Genomic DNA, 17198 nt, shown 5'->3' with positions numbered 1-17198 from the left:
ACGTTCGGCTGCTGCTGCTGCCTCACGAGGAAAAAAACAACCGAAATCAACGTCTTCCTGTCTTCGTTCTACGCAGAAGGGCAAACGGAAAAGCGAACAACACAAAAAAGCGACGAACCAACGATCAACACCGCGGATGATGGTTAGCAAGGTCAGCATCCGCACCGATAGTCGTCATCCGAACGGCGGAAAGGTGGTGATGTAACGCAAGTTTGGAAACGGAACACACACACACATCACATCATTACACGGATGGACCGTGAAAAGCATAGTGACACCCGGTACGCCGGGTTAGCCGGTGGACTAACGGGCTGCATAACACGCTTCATCTGTCAGCCGCTGGATGTGCTGAAAATTCGACTACAGCTGCAAGTGGAACCGATCAAAGCCGCTTCCAGCCACTCCAAGTATCGGTCGATCGCACAAACCGTTGCCTGCATCTATCGGGAGGAAGGGCTGCTGGCATTCTGGAAGGGTCACAATCCGGCACAGGTCCTATCGCTCGTGTACGGCGTGGCGCAGTTTTCCTTCTACGAGCGGTTCAACCGAATACTGCGCGATCTACCGCTGCTGGAGGGACACGACCAGGGCCGGCAGTTTCTGTGCGGTGCGTGCAGTGGTTCCTTTGCCGCGCTTACCATTATGCCGCTGGATGTGATACGTACGCGGCTAGTTTCGCAAGACCCGGGCCGCGGGTATCGGAATGCGCTGCAAGGATTGGGTGAAATCTACCGCCACGAAGGTGTGCGTGGACTGTACCGTGGTGTTGGTCCGGCCATGTTACAGATTGCACCACTCGCCGGTGGTCAATTTATGTTTTACAATTTGTTCGGTACGCTCGCGAAGCGTTTGGAGGGTTTACCGGCCGAATCACAGCTACCGTCCGGCGAGCTGTTTGTCTGCGGAGGATTGGCCGGATTTTGTACCAAGCTGCTCGTTTACCCGCTAGATTTGACGAAAAAACGGCTACAAATACAGGGCTTTGCCCAGAGCCGGCAAACGTACGGACAGCACTTTGTCTGCCGGCATATGTTTCACTGCCTGGTGCAGGTCGGACGTGGTGAAGGGCTGCGAGGACTGTACAAAGGGCTGCTACCGTCGCTGCTTAAAGCCGGCTGCACATCCGCCTTTTACTTTACGATCTACGACACACTCTTGCTGCTGTTTAACAGCGAACGAAGCTTTAAATAATGTAAATATAAAAGCTAATACCTAGCTACAATAAACAACGTCGCCTTTATTTAGGGACGGAAACGGAATCCAATCTACCTTGGTCATCAGAATGATGTATGAGTGTTAACTGTAGCATTAAATTTTGGTTTTTATTTAACATTATAGCTTGCAAATGCATGGTTATTGCTCTTCTACAGCTCGACTACGATACGATACGCTATGAATTGCGTGCAATTGTTTTGTGCGGGTGGTTTCATACGAAGCAAACCATCCCCAACCATTCTAAAATGGTTCAGAAACTCTACCTGCTCATCTCGTTGCATCCTGAGAGACACACGTTCTACGCTAGGTACGGAAATAAAACAAAATAACAAATTAAAAAAAAAGAAACTCAACAAAACACAGGTGCAATCGAAGCAATCCGAGCAAAAGTACTATTTAAAAACAGTCGCTCCTATCGCACGACTGCTGCTTGTCCCCCGCTCCCAGGAGGAGGAAACGGTTCTAAACGTTTACATCCGACGTGGTGCTGCCCTCCGGATGATACATAAACTCCGGTGTGATGTAATGCACCGTATCACAGTAGTAGTGTTCCGGGTTGGGAATCGTCTCCAGCACGTACCGTGGCCGCTCATCTTCCTGGGCAGACGGTGTATTCGGTCCACCGAATCCGAGCGGTTCCATTTCGGCTAAATGGCGCGGTACGGGCACCTTCCGGTAGAAATAGTACTGCGGCTGACTGGACAGATTGTACGGTGGGCTCAGTATGTCGAAGAATGCAGCCGGTCCACCGATCGCCGTTATTTCGTGGAAATTACGCTCGGTCGGTGTCAGCACGGCACAGTCACCAGCCGCCGAGCTGATAATTTTTTCCGGCTCCGCTACGACCAGTACGTGCCGTCGCAGTGTTCCATCCTTTGGCTCTACCGTATCGCGTCGTGCCACCTCACTGTAGCTGCAGATTTGTACCGCACCGGACACAACCCGCAGCAGGCCATGCATCTGCGGATGGTCGTGCAGCGGCATGGTGTAGTTTTCCCGCAGCACAAACACCGACATCGCGAACCGATTGTTCTCGAACACACCGACATAGGTGCAGGGTGCTTTGGACGGCTGCTGGAACGTTTCCGTGGCGACGAGCGACGGTTCCAGACCGATGTCAGCGAGAGTAAGCTGACTGACTAGACGGTGCAGGGCGTGCAGATTGGTGGCAAACTTTGCATCGGACGCACCCGTGTGCTCGAATGTGGCCCAAGCTTGCCGGAATACGCGTGCAAATAGCGTACTCATCTTGGAGGTTCTGTGCTTTTTCTTGAATTTTTTTAGCACCAAACTGTTAACATCGGCTGGAAGAGATGAGGCCGTGATGGGCAAACTAATCACCACCACTCACCACGACAGGACAGTCTGCCACGAAACACAAGTACACATTCCCCTGTTAAGGAACATTAATTGTTCGACCGGGTCGATCCGATTCCGATGTTTGTGTTGCTGTTAAAGGGACTTTAAACCATTCAGCTTCAATCTGGTTTCTTGGTCCGGTGGTTCCGGAGTTCTTCCGTAATGCCCCCCTGATTACCGACTCCGGTGCATATCCGTATCAGTTCCTTTTTGTATAATCGGTTGAATGGTTGATGAAAATGTTGCCTACCACGATAACACGATAACGATGAATCCCACTCTACGCTTGATGCGGACAATTTGGAAACATATTTTCCTCCCTCCAGCACACGGTGTGTGTGTTATGTTTTTGCCTTCGACTTTTTTTCTGCTGCTGCTGCTACGAAGGTCCCATTTCTTTGACAATCGACTGACAGTTGTAGAATAAAGCGAAACACCGATAGGTTCCTTTGCCTGCTGGTTCCGTTTCGATGTGTTTTTTTGCCGGTATGCTCAATGCGGCATGTTCTGTGCGCAATGTGTTCGGACAGAATAAATGCAACCGCGTACGTGAGCTTATTCACCCCCTGAGAACCCCGAGGATCGAAGCAGCAACACTATTTCGTGTTAATGATTGACACACGGTATGCACCCGGTTGCTGCTTTCGCTGTTGGCTAGGATACTAATGTCCTTCACCTACTACGATGCAGCACGGAATAAATTAGGAATGTTGTGTTCTCCTTCCTAAAGCAAACACAACCCGTAGATGACGTAATAGCTGGAGAAGAGGAAGGAAAGGTGCTCTCGCTGTAGATCGATATTTTCATCAGCCTTTTCATGATTTGCCTAATTGGCAACAGCTGTTTTTTCGGACATTTATATAGCGCCAACATTTAATATTGGGTGAAATTTATATTGATGTTTTTGTATTCCTAATTTCAAATGCACATTTTGTGTGTTTTTTTGTTTCACCGAGCCACTGCTTACCGATATTCAATATAAATGTTATATATTCAAGTATATCAAATGCATTTTTACCATTAACCATCCAAACACTTTAGGCTTAACGACGTTTCCGACCGACCGCACGCTTGTTAGGATTCCGTTTTCCTTGACCACCCTTTGGCTTCTTGCGGCTAAATCCTTTCACTTTCTTTCCACTCTTTTTCTTCTTTCTCGAACCATCCTCATCGTCTTCCTCCGCTTCGCGTCTGTAAGAAAATCGAAAAGAAAGAAGATTACGTTAATATAATTAAAAATTAAAAAAAAAATCTCGAGAAAACGCTACGTACTCGGCTCGTGCTTCTGCCTTCTGTAACGAAATCGCACGATCGATGTCGATCTTCGGTTTCTTGTTCAACACTTTAGTCACTATTTCCATGTTGCGCCGTTTTTCCCCCGTCAGCGAAGATACTTTCTTCTTGCGCCTCTCACCCGGCATAAGCTCCTTTACCCCGATACCGCGGGCCTGTTTATCGTTCGGTAACGATTCTTGGAATACTCCTACCGACGCCGTAGATGCCTTTGCGATATTCGATGCAGTAATAAGCTGGCGAGAGAGAAAGTGTTTTATTGGAATTTAATGGCATTTAAAGTTTGACCCCGTTTTTATTACGATAAAACGTACCTGTTTCGCGGATGCAGACTCGGGCCCAAGGAAACCCGTCCGGGGTGTGGCGATTTTTTTCGCCCGCGCTATGTTCTTCATGCGGGACACCTCATTCTTAGCCACACGCTCGATGCGTAAATCGCGCTTCTCCTTGAACATGTCCCGGTATGGATCGTTCTGTGGTACTTCCAACACCCAATCCTTCTCCTTTTCGGCCTTGTACCGCTGGTAACCGTAGGTCGGTACCCATTTGTCTAGCACCGGATCGAACACCTTCTTCTCACGGGGACGCTTTTTGATGCCCTTCTTTTTGGCAAACTCTTCCCATTTGGTGAGCGGTTTCGGGACGGGCAGTTTCCGTGCACGCGGCAACACAGCTTTCGGTGGTGGTAGCTTAGCAACGATCGATTCATCGACACGCTCGGTCGGCAGTTGCCAGATACTGTTGATCAGTAGCTGCACATTATCACGCGTCAAATTTAGCACATACGCCTCACGGTCCGCTCTGTATAAAAGGCAAGGAAGGGTATTAACATTAAATTGTTTGGTATGTTTCACACAACACACAATGCATCAGCTAACGCACTTCATCTGTTCGTCGTCGAAGTAGTTGGGATCGCTCACCATCATGTGGCCCACGTCGATCGTCGGTTCCAAAGGCTTTTCGACCGTAATCGGTTTGTACTTTTGCAGATTCTGCTGCTGTTTCTCCAGCACCTCCTTTACGATATCCATAGCGATACGCGCAGGAGAAATAATATTACAAATCACAACTTCTATTTCCACTTGCCCGGTAAACACGTTTTCAAAGTTTACCAACGGGAGCTGTCAAAAGCCATCTTTTTTTACCTTCTTCGACCGGCGCGTTTATAGGCTCGAGTTTGGAACTTCAGACTTTTTACGCACAGACAACGCAGTGCGAGATGTTCAATTAACCCTTGAAGAACACATTTCAAATATTCCGATCTCAATTAAAATGTTCGTGTTTATTTTTCACCAACAATACATAAAATGAAGGAAAACATAGAAGCGGAATAAGCAAACCATTTTCCGTCATCATGAAGCAAAAACAAAAAAATATTTCAACATTGTTTTTTTTTACCAATATCGCTTCAATGCGCGCTCTCTTTGTTGAAAAGAGTGTGTTTGTTTCATGTTTGTTTTATTTGCTTATGGTGTGTTTCGTTTTTTGTCTGTTAGTTTAGCTTAAATTGTAATCGCTGCTTATTACGGGCTACTATTCGCTGGTTTAGCAAATGTCTTGCAATCTTTTTTTTTTGTTGTTTTTTACCTCCATCAATTGCCTTCTTTCCACCACTTTTTTACTCCCGGTTCCCGATGGTGTGACCCTACCTGTTATCCTTAGAAGATATATACGTACGATAGCGCGCTTTGCTTACAGTCTAGTTGATCGCTTCGATTTCATCAGCATTGTTTTTTTTCTCATTTCAATCATTTCTTTATTGTTGTGTTTTCCAGATGGTTTTTTTTTTACTTCTCCCTCTCTATAGCTACACTTTTCTCCTTTCATGCTTGCTATTATCACCAATGCAAATCATAAAATAAATTGCTTGTTCTAATATGTTTGCCAAAGAGAATATGATAGTGATTGAATATTAGTGTTTTTGGGGAGTGGAGTTTTTCTGTGCCGTTGTTAACCGCTTTCCTTTAGTTTAAGCTATTGCAATTAGTAACGTGATTTGGCTTTCTAAACATTTTCCACAGTTTAGAATATGAGCGGCGTTTGTGTGTAAGTGGCGACATAACGATTGTTTTGTTTTAGTTAAAATTAAAAACAAAAATCTATGGTTCATTACTTGTGCAACAGGCACACGCTTGCGAACAATGTGCTGTATATTGCATATGCAATAACTAATCACCGCGTGAGGAGATCGTTGTTGTTGGGAGAATGGGGAAAAAACATATATGAGTGCCTCTCAGAACCATCTCGCATTGCTCCAGATAAATAATATAAATGATCGTCTCGAAACCTTCCGGTATTTCGCCGGGAAGGGGAGGCTTACATCCGAGAGCTCTCTATCACCCTTCCATCCCATTACCAATCACCTCACCATCACCGTCCTCGCGTGGCTAAATTGTGAGGGTGCGTAAAGGTGTGAAACGTACGAGAGGGGATAAGGAGAGGTCCAGAACGGAGACACTTTGTTCGTATATACTACTAATTATGGCAACACTAGAGCACTAAGAGCTTATTACGTCTTTGTTATGCTACATCTTTGATATCATCCTTTTTTTTGTTGCAACCGAGCACATTTTTTGGCCCGTCCTTTTCAATCGATTCTATTTTATTCTCGGTAGTAGCGCGTTCTAAATTTCCACTTTTTATGCTATAGTTTCATATAGTTGCATATGCCTATTATGTTCCTGTTGTAGTTTTGTATACTGGTGTTTTATCTTGATACACTATTCCTTTTGCAAATTCCGCCTCCGTCCACACCCAAAGGTGATGATTTTACGTTTCCTGATTTACTATTGATTGGGTTGGGATTAAACACTTCCATATGTTTCTCTGTGTGTTTGTGTGTGCGGGTGTGGTTTACATTATTGTTTTCGAACTGTTTTCACTTAACCCTTACATGCTACCTTTTCGAGCGGTACCGTTAAGAAACTTAACCGTTAAGCAAATGAAACTTGACGCACACTACAGATGCATGTCCATTCGATTAAATGATGCTGTTCCACTAGGGAAAAAACAATACGTACACGATAAGAAAAACATGGAACCATCATTTTGTTTTTAATCTACTCACAGCAGCAGACACTTACTTTCCGAGAGAAAAAAGGGGAAAAAATCATTCGCATCACCCTGTAAGACAAATAATGCACTTCACAGGTGTTGTATACGCTCCTTCCAGGCAATAGTAGTAGCAGTAGTAGTAATAGTAATTAGCAATAGTAGTTTGCAATAGTAGGTAGTAGTATATTAATTGCTGCTGCTGCTGCTGCTGTGTTCTGTACTTTAGTTTTATTTTCTGTTTAAGGTTTTGCATAGATTTCAATTGGTTTTTCGACACGCACAAAGCTTACTGGTTTTGCCCATGGTCTCGGTTTACTTTAGCTCATTGTTTCGTACAGTTAATCCTTTTGTTTCAGCATATCCCCACGAACGATGATGACTGCTCCGTAGTTCTATTTTTCGCTATTATATACTTCGCGCACTTTCTAATCCTTATCCTTCAATCGTTCGTTCCCTCTGTCTCTGTACGTTAGTTTTTTTTTCGTTTCTTTTTCATACAAAACATATATTCGTGTATATAAACGACTTATTAGTTAACGTTGTGTTTTGTTTCTCTCTTACTCTTAGTGTTTACTATTTTGTGGATTTTCCTCTCTGCTTACGCTTGTAGTTAGAGGTTCCCTTATTTAAGCTTACTTTTTGTGTCATTTTCTTCATCAATTACACATTATTTCCCTTTCGTTATACAGTAGCAGTTGTTTGCTCTTCTGAACTCTCGCTCTCGCTTACACTCTTTAACTGCATTCGTTAGCAACATTATTTTCAAAAGACCAGTGAAAACCAAAATTAATTCGAACTATGTAGTTTGCTCGATGTATCAACTAACAAATTATAGATTGTGCCATTTAGTTTCTGTTGAGAATAAACCCAAACTTTGTAAGCTACGCTATGCTTTTACTATAATCAATCAGCATCTGTATGTTAACACGGAATTTTCGGAAAACCTTTACTGACAAATTAATTCCATCTACAGAGAAATTTTCAATCGCACAACACTTCGCCTAACTATAAATCGCTCCACTACCGCGAGTTCATAGCTTGACGATGGAATCGGATACAATCGAAAAGCTGATCCTATCGATCCCAGGACCAACAAAGTAGCGTAACACGCACACGCTTATGTGCTAAATATTATAATAAGAAAATTTGCTTTTTTTCTACCACTAGGGAACCAAGTCTCGTAAGAATGAACAGTATGACGGAAGGCATTTTTTAAGCTGATTGTAGTACACGATCACCAGTCGGTGTGCTTGCTTAATAAATTACTGAGAATGCTTTTATCGCGCCCGGGGTTTGCGATTGCTCTAATGTGTAACAAATGTTTGCAAACAAACAAACAAAAAAAAAAGAAAACAACGGTAAAGAACCAAAATTTGAACTAACTTAGCGCCTAACGTCGTATTCAAATTGCAACAAATCGTAGAAAAGAAAAACATAAAGACCGATAAAGAAGGTGCTAGAATCATCCCACATTACATTCAAGAGGCAAATAAAGTTTGTAACAAAAGGACTCACGAAGGAAAAGTAACAAAAACACAATTTCGTGTATTGGCTGCAAACCATTCAATACTATCAATTTAATTTATCTCATCCTTTTTGAAAAAAAAAAACTTTTAATTTGGAAAACTCTATCAGTGGTAGCTAATTTTAAAGAGCTTAACGAAGAGTGCTGCCTACTCTGAAACCATCTTTCATTGGAAAAGGCTTTCTTATTACAGTAAAGAACTAAGAAAAAGAAAACAAAAATCCATCTTTTACCTAAACACAACATAAACAAACGTATGGGGAAGGTATAGTACAAACTGTAAAGGAAGTAGAATTGCGATGTGTCGAAAATGTTTTTTTTCCTATAGGGGTGGCCACAACCTTCCGGGTTGCCAATCCCCCGCCGCCGCTAGCGTATGAGATGAGATATAATGGAGCGAAGAGCGCTTAAAAAGCAACGGTTCATCACCATCGGATGTCCTCCCTCCGCCAAAATATGATCATTATTTGTGTCCGTATCTGGTGGTCCGTAACCCTCCGCGTTGCACAGTTGGTAGTGAACCGTTTGGAACAATTTCTTACTTGTGTTCTATAGTGATTGATGCATTTTTGGCTGTGTGTCTGTGTCGCTGACGATGCAGTTGCTTCTGTAGGGGGTTGTTTCTTTCCCTGCCAGCCCCGTACTATCTCCGCTTGATGTCGAAGAGCTGCTGCTACCTTAAGCTAGATCCACATGTTCTGCTCGCTTGCATTGCGCTGATGATAGGGGTGTGTGGGTGTGTATTTAAGTGTGAATCTATTTATTATTCATGATTTAGTATCAATGTTTCTTCTGCTCAGCTGTTGTTGGTATGCTTTGCGTATTTTATATTTTCCAAATATCCCTGATTAGGAGAGGTCTGAAATGGAACAAACATATAATATAGTACATCGTTGTCTGAATAGCACGATTTGCCCTGTGAACACTTACAACTTGGCGCTGCTTCGTAACGTCTCTGTATTTGGTCATAAGTGAACTTCACAAATGCATCATATTGTTCGGCTAGTTTTGTGGTCAGCACTGCATCGTATTGTTCTCTCAAGGCATCTTCTCGCTCTTTCAACATACGTTCACAGATCATTTGTACCTGCGTAGGAGGAGACAAATAGCAGCAAATTTATGATCATAATCTATAGAGCTATAGCACAAAAAGGAAAAATGCGCTTGAAGCTAGACCCCTGATCTCGTTCTCTTTTGTATGAAAAGTTTGTTTTTTTTTGTTTGAAAACCCAGCTGTACATACCTGCTTGAAGGTGAACAGGGCTTTCTCGGGATTTTTCACCATGCTCGGTGGACTGTCGGGTCGGCGGGGACTGTCCGGGCCCATTTCTGAGCCGCTCGATTCCGAATCCTGCATGCGCTCAACGTTGTGGCTGTTGAAGGTGAGTTGTTTCCTGCGGTGCAGTCTTTTGATTTCCTCGGTGATATTTTGTGCCATTTTTTCTATACAAAAAAAAAAGCAACGAAAGCACCAATGGATGCAGTGAGTGAAATGATTTTGAAGAAAAAAGGACTGGAAGAAGATTTTTATTTAACACATTTAGAAAAAGGTTAGACGTAATGATCTAAAATATTTGAGAGAGGTGCTCTATGCTTTCAATCACCATCTTGAAAACCATGTCTAGCCTTTAGAGATGGGTAAATTGTGGCCGCCATCTGGAGTTGGAGTTGGAATGAGTCTGGCAGAAGTGAGCAATGTACCTATGGCTGCAGAGGAAGTGAGGGAAGGGGAGGGGAGAGGGGTAGGATCGTGTCCTGAACAATTTACCCATGCGTAGTTCGGCTCGATCCGACTCATTCGGACTCGACCGGACTCGACCGGAATCGAACGGATTCGAACGGATTCGAACGGATTCGAACGGATTCGAACGGACTCGAACGGACTTCAAAGGACTTGAACGGACTCGAAGTACTCGAACGGACTCGACTCGACTCGAGTCTACCGGACTCGAACGGACTCAAATGGACTCAAACGGACTCGTTCGGACTCGTTCGGACTCGTTCGGACTCGACGGGACTCGAACGGACTCGAACGAACTCGAACGGACACGACCGGACTCGACCGGACTCGACCGGATTCGACCGGACTCGACTCGACTCGAGTCTACCGGACTCGAACGGACTCAACCGGATTTGTTCGGACTCGACCGGACTCGACCGGACTCGACTGGACTCGACTGGACTCGACCGGACTCGACCGGACTCGACCGGACTCGACCGGACTCGACTGGACTCGACTGGACTCGACTGGACTCGACTGGACTCGACTGGACTCGACTGGACTCGACTGGACTCGACTGGACTCGACTGGACTCGACTGGACTCGACTGGACTCGACTGGACTCGACTGGACTCGACTGGACTCGACTGGACTCGAACGGACTCGAACGGACTCGAACGGACTCGAACGGACTCGAACGGACTCGAACGGACTCGAACGGACTCGAACGGACTCGAACGGACTCGAACGGACTCGACGAGACTCGCCGGAGTCAATTTTGGTTTTTACTCAGAGACGGAATCAATTTTTCATACGCGGGGTCGGAGTGGATCGACGATTCCATAGCCATTCGGTCTGGGTCGATTATCCCATATTAGATACGTTTAGGATGGCACATAAGTAACCTTTAAAAAGGCAGTAAGCAGGAATGTATTTACCAAGCAGCCAAATTTCCTCAACACACTTTTTTTTGCAAATGTAACAAAGTGATAAAAAGTGTGTAAAAAACGCCCCTCAACATTGGCCGGAACCCTCTTTTTAGCCAACCATAAACCGATATATCCTGCTGAAATTGCGTTGCATTATGCCACCGCCAGTACATAGTGTGTTCGTGTTCGCGGACCAGAACAAAAGGAGGCCAATACATTTTAATCATAAGGCAGTGAGACGGTGACGACGGTGAGTCTTCGTGGGGCTAATGGCTATGGGCGAGCAGCAGCCAAGGATGGTCGACAACGGACATGGGCTATAAAAACGTTTGCTTTAGGGTGGCACGTTCATGTATACACAAAACGCACACCCAGACGACACATTTTGCATTTCACTTGTAACGACTCCCGCGGGGACACCAAACAACACCTTGCGGAGAATGGTGTGGCGTCATTGGGAAAGGATATTGCATTATACAGCTTTAATTATCCTGGGTCGACCACCATTGGGGAAAAGCAAGTTGGGGAAAACCAGAAATAGCAAGTCGCTTGAATTAGTCTACAATATTTTCAACCCAAAAAAGGACACAAAAGTTTTAACAATAACTGCACAATTTACCAGAGTTAACAAACAATGCAATAACATCTTCCATTTGGTGAAATTCTAAGTGTGTCCCGCACGAATGTGATCTATTTTATTACATTACACTCTCCCCTCAGTCATCCTCGGAACATACCAATGGCTTATGTATCTGAGCGCGATGTAAATGGCGAAAACTCCGTTGCAAGCACATCCCTTCGGTATACATCGTACTTCGGTTTTATTATAAACGCAAAAACCCCATCTTATTAGCATTACGAGAGAACCAAAATACGCGTTATGGACATTAAATTTTGTTCCCAGCAATACATTTCTGCTTTGTGAACCCCAACCAACACATCAACACCCATCGAAGGGAAAATGTGTGTTTTTCGTTTAAGCAAACAGCGCTTTAAGGGGGACGGGGTGTAAGGCGAATCGCGCTATTTGTTCCAAATGATTTACCAACCAATTGGGTAGGTGGTATTGATGGTAATGTTTGTTGCACAAATACCAAATCTTCTCGAAACGATGGACAAACAAGAACGAAGCCTTGAACAACCCGTCTGGGGACAGCTAAAAGTATAACTAGGGGTTGTTATTCGTTTGTATTAGCATATTTTCCAAGCTGCAGACAACCAATCTTTCCCGTGAGCCGTCCGTTTTTTTTTTTTTGGTTGATCGCTCTAGGACGTGTCGTGGGGTCCGTCGTGTTCTTTGCGTTTAACAGTTTTCCCTTACACTCATTCCAAGTCAATTGCATTTACAATGCATTGGTAATACATAAGCTAAAGAAACCTCTTCGCCTGGCGGGGGTCAACGAGAGAAGAAAACACCATCGAATGAAGGGGAAAATGTGCAACGATTGATAAGCATGTTTGCTTCTACGAACACAATACACACGACGCTTGGCAGGATATGTTGCTTTACTCGTCTTACACGTTCTGCACGGAAACTTCCATTTTAGTGCATTGCACAGTGGACAAATGCCGGTATGAAAATGGAAAAACTAACATCGTCATTCACGCAAACTTAATACATTTTTGGAAAGTAGATAATTTAACTAAGATAAAACCAAAATATCTAATTTTTAAATTTGACACTTTTTGAGAAATAGTTCATCAAAATAGTTTCGAAAATATGTTATATTTCAGGCAAAATGAAAATCGTTGCATTGAGAAAACCAAATGACCGATTTTGATAATATTTTCATTTTTGGACAGGATATTTAATATACTTTTCACTTGTATTTAATGTTTTGTTAATTAATTTTTTCCGTCTTAAAAATTACTAAAAACCAAAAGAAGGCCTTGTTGTTCTCAGAAATGATGTGTTAGACAAGGAAAAAAAATATGTTCGCACTCGAGTTCATTCTTGTGTCATATATCATATGAAAGACCAACATTTTTACTATATATTTTCAATTTAATTGATTGCGACCATGCGGGATCGTGAAAAACATTTAAGTTTTTCTGGAAAGACCGTAATACGTAAGATGATAGCGGCGTCGCGTTCTCTAAACGAATAGATTTTGATTGATTATTCATTATTATGCATAAAATTTACTAAATATTACTTATTTAGTTACTTTTTAGTAATTAATTGTGTGTTTTTTTTCAAGTTTTAAATCTAGTACATCCTCGTCATAATTTGTTCCTTGTTTGTTCAATTTAGTGCTCCTTAATTGAAGTCAAACTCCTCTAGGTTCTGTCAAACATACTAGTTCCTATTTGTATTCATTATTGAAAACACTATTATTTGAGAAAAATAATGAACAATTATGTAATCACAATTTTTTTAGTTATATCCAACGTGTTTGAAGAAAATAATCACCATGGCTCAAGAAACTGATTTTCATCCCGGCATTTGTATGGCCGTTGCCCACTGTGCATTGGGGGTCAGAACTCACACCAACTCCAGCGGTGTTATGTGTGTCCAACTGTAAGGATTCACGTAGACGTGTGCTAACTACAGACGTGGTGTAGAGCGAAAAAAAAGTCACTCACTGTAGCTCTTGCCTTTACCCCAAAAAAAACTGAAGCAAATCATCGAATGTGTCCGGGGGAAACTGCTTTTTCACTGCTTTACTGCGAATAAAACATATTGATGGAAAAGTCGTGAAAAAATCCCATCATAAAGGACCATTGGGGGGCGATTGGTGGTATTTTGTTTGCCTTTTGGGCTCAAATTTTAACCACACTTGGTAATCCGTCTTCTGTTATCAAATATCAGACACATACACCCCGATTTAACGTTTATGGGCCGGCTGGTATATAAAGCTGATTCCTTGTGTGTCGGAAAAGGTAATGCAATTTATGTATAGCGTACTACCACACATCGTTCCCATGTATCATGCATTCAAGGACCCTCCAAGGACCTAGAAAATTGATGTTTTTTTTACATCCTTCCTGTACCTTAACCGTTCGCAGCACCCTGTCTGCCTGGAAATGGATTAAAGCTAGAAAGAAAGGTCGAACGAAAAAAGAAGGAGAATTTTCCGTCTCTCGTACAAAACTCACCTGGTGTTAGTTTGGAACAGGTGGCTTCTGCAAAAGGCGACGGTTTCGGTTCCATGACGCGCATCGAAGCGGCAGCAGCAGCAGCCGCCGCAACGGATGTGGAAGATGAGGCCGACGGCGAGGAGGAGGAGGAAGCGGACGGGCTCTGGCTGGGGCTACCGAACGGATGACATCTTCGCCGTTTCGTCGGCCGCTGATTTAGGCTTTCCCAGTCGAGCGAACGTTTTAACGTTGCACACGCCATTGCTGCCGTTTGCTGAGGATTTGATTGGTACTCTGCTGGTGCTGGTGCTGCTGCTACTCTAGCAACTTCAATACACTGTTGCTTCCTCTGCTGCTCGTTGCAGTTGGTCCACTACTGCACTGCTTCACGCCTGGTCTGTGGACTGCGTGAGAGACACAGGAACGGATCCGTCTCGAACGTACAGACCAACACACACGCGCACGCACGCACTTTCCGTTTACAGCAGCCGTTTCAGCCTTTTCACTCTCTCTATTTCTTTCTATCGTTTGCTTCAACCGTTATCACACTTTGGTGCACTATTTTGCTCGCACTGTGCCGTCTGGTCTGTGTCAAAAGAACTGTTTCGAACGAGCTACTACGATGATGGGATTGCGAGATGCGTTACGGCAAAGTATACGGGAAAAAAACACGAGCTAGTACACAGCGATAACGCCTACAGAATCCTGCAGAAAGAAGTTATCAACACAAAATAATTAATCGAAAATTTAAAACCTACAACTAGGAAGGGTGTACAACTAACACAAATCGATTGCAGTAAAGCACTCGGAATCCTTTTTTGTAAAATGGGGCAATTTTACACACAGTTAAATTGTACGTTGCAACATTTTAAAAACACATCACCACGTCACACAGTCAGCAATGCTTCAAAATGAACTGCACACGACACAATTTAATTATTTCACACATGCGATATGGAACAAATGTAAATGTATGCGGCTACGGCACTGAACGAAGGAAGAACGAAAACGTCACATCCTTCCATCTGCTGTGGTTGCTACGATTAAATTACGCTGAATATCCTTCCACAACACACACACACACTTAAAACCAGCAGCAGCAGCTTTCTGTTCGATGTGTGTGATGGTGGTGCGATGACGATGCTACGCATATGCATCCGTTTTACTACAGTCGACGGTTGATGACGGGTTCGGAAATGCCTTTAAACGAAGCCTGTCGACCCGAGGCGTATTAAAGTTATCTACGCCATTTCCTTTTTTTATTCCTCGCTGCGTCTACCACACAGACGGAGGAACGCAATACCGAAAGGATTATATGAGTCTAATGGGGTTTTTTTTTTATTAAACTATATAAGGTGATATTTTTTTTTGCTATAATAATATGCTGGTGATTAAGGTGAATAATTTTACAAATTTAATTATGGGAAACTTTAATGGCGAACCGTTCGGTGGTGAAATACATGAGACAAGCGCTAAACTTCTTACATCTGGCTTGCGAATTGGAAAGTAGACACACCACACAGGTCATGGAATTGAAGGAACCAACGAAGAAAAAAGCCTTTTCAAGAACGGAACACAACCCCGCGAGCAGGCAAGACACACTTGAATAAACCGAAACGTACGGAACAACACGTCGCCCGTGCCTTTTCCCGTGTGGTGGTCCTCGGCTGCCGATACTGCCGAAGGAATTGGGTACAGTCACGGAACACAAAACACAACCCAACGTACGTTGTTCGCGCACCAATATATAGACACGGCACGGGTCGAACTACATTCCTCCAGCAGGGTACAACGGGGCGCAGACACACACACCCGTGGGTTGTTCAAAGTACGGAGGCACGCATTTTTTTTATTTCTTTCAATCTACTCCTCCTCGCTTCTCGCTCCTAAACTGCTTCTTTCCCTGCATTACAAGAGCATAACGACACACACACACACACACATACACACACAAGAACACCCCCGGAGCACTAGACAACGGGGGCTTTCGTTAAAAAGGCAAAAGCGCAACATCACCCAATCACTACCACACTTCTCTCTACGGGGGTTTTCACGGTTTTTATCTCGATGAAGGGGCACAAAGAGGGTTTTATTTTACACTGCAAATTTTAATTCTATCTTCTACGAAAGGGATATAATATCTTGGAAGAGAAACAAGCAAAAGTGAACGAAGTCTTCAACCTTCTTCAAGCGTACGCACATTAGCAATACGGCCAGCCAGACATGCACTCGGAAGACAATTGAAAGCAGCAGCCAACGGTCGCCGAGTACACGATGTGTGCTGCACTCACCGCACTCACACACAAACACACGGTCGGGCGGCACATACGTAAACGCACAGCTTACGAACACTACCGTACTGCCGCACGCACCGTGTGTCTGTGGTGGAGACTTCAAGGAAGGCAATTCACCTCACACCACACGATCGCACCAACATGTCGTCATCACCATACGGAAAAACAGCGATGAGCGAAGAAAGAAATTTTTACCCCCTCATACCTAGTTTTACGCTTCTTTTATGAATGTTTTACACTTGTATTGCCACACTTTTGTCCACAACCATTTATCGATTAATGTTGGTACAATCTACCAGAAAGTGCTAACAATCGAGAACAATCACACAAATTGCGACGCGTGTAGGGAAACGAGATAAATTACAATATTTCAATCACCTGCCAACAGAAAAACGCTGCGAAAACTTTACGCGCACCCTCTTTCGTAGCTGAAAGCGATTCGTTTTGGCTACAACGACACGGTACGATAAAAGCGAACAATAGGTGACAATTTACAACCTCCGACGAAATGGCAAAACGACACTTTCTTTCTTTTCTGCCCAGTAATTACGCACCACTCCACATGCCCGATTATGCCGATTTCGCGTGAAATGGCATTTTATTTTTAACCGAGTGAAAGAAAATATGGCCGTTCGAGCTTACCAGCGTTTCTAGAGAACGGCAGTGAAACATACACACACAACACTGGATGATGTGATGGTGCGGAATAGTGACATTTTGTGTTTTAT

The 17198-nt window shown here is 43.7% G+C and overlaps 5 protein-coding genes across 12 annotated transcripts in view; 2 read left to right on the top strand and 3 right to left on the bottom strand.

The window, feature by feature from the left end:
* The window catches only part of LOC125771157 (protein yellow-like), a 486298-nt gene that overhangs the window by 185122 nt on the left and 283978 nt on the right, over window positions 1-17198 (top strand). The gene's annotated exons all lie outside the window — the stretch shown is intronic.
* Window positions 39-1259, top strand: LOC125771177 (mitochondrial thiamine pyrophosphate carrier-like). The gene has a single exon (XM_049441566.1). The coding sequence runs from the start codon at window positions 253-255 to the stop codon at window positions 1189-1191; it is 939 nt and encodes a 312-aa protein (XP_049297523.1). The 5' UTR covers window positions 39-252; the 3' UTR covers window positions 1192-1259.
* Window positions 1304-3285, bottom strand: LOC125771188 (2-aminoethanethiol dioxygenase). Its single transcript, XM_049441580.1, has one exon. The coding sequence runs from the start codon at window positions 2461-2463 to the stop codon at window positions 1678-1680; it is 786 nt and encodes a 261-aa protein (XP_049297537.1). The 5' UTR covers window positions 2464-3285; the 3' UTR covers window positions 1304-1677.
* LOC125771172 (ribosome biogenesis regulatory protein homolog) lies at window positions 3417-5006 on the bottom strand. The gene is made up of 4 exons (XM_049441562.1): window positions 4750-5006; window positions 4182-4668; window positions 3847-4103; window positions 3417-3765 (listed from the first exon to the last, which is right to left on the bottom strand). Exons 1-4 carry the CDS (start codon window positions 4896-4898, stop codon window positions 3618-3620), a joined length of 1041 nt encoding a protein of 346 aa, XP_049297519.1. The 5' UTR covers window positions 4899-5006; the 3' UTR covers window positions 3417-3617.
* On the bottom strand, window positions 5309-17184 carry LOC125771199 (akirin). Of its 6 annotated transcripts, none has more exons than XM_049441595.1 (5): window positions 17113-17184; window positions 14195-14881; window positions 9690-9889; window positions 9377-9533; window positions 5309-9305 (listed from the first exon to the last, which is right to left on the bottom strand). In XM_049441595.1, exons 2-5 carry the CDS (start codon window positions 14436-14438, stop codon window positions 9295-9297), a joined length of 612 nt encoding a protein of 203 aa, XP_049297552.1. In that variant the 5' UTR covers window positions 14439-14881; window positions 17113-17184; the 3' UTR covers window positions 5309-9294. The 6 variants fall into 6 exon arrangements, with proteins under 6 accessions (XP_049297552.1, XP_049297551.1, XP_049297548.1 ...); XM_049441594.1 differs by having other exon boundaries at window positions 17025-17129; XM_049441591.1 differs by lacking the exon at window positions 17113-17184 and adding an exon at window positions 16849-17106.

Source organism: Anopheles funestus, chromosome 3RL (genome assembly GCF_943734845.2).
Source record: "Anopheles funestus chromosome 3RL, idAnoFuneDA-416_04, whole genome shotgun sequence".
Taxonomy (NCBI): Eukaryota; Metazoa; Arthropoda; class Insecta; order Diptera; family Culicidae; genus Anopheles; species Anopheles funestus.
Note: the sequence above shows the minus strand (reverse complement) of the source record. Positions and strands in the feature narration are given on the sequence as shown.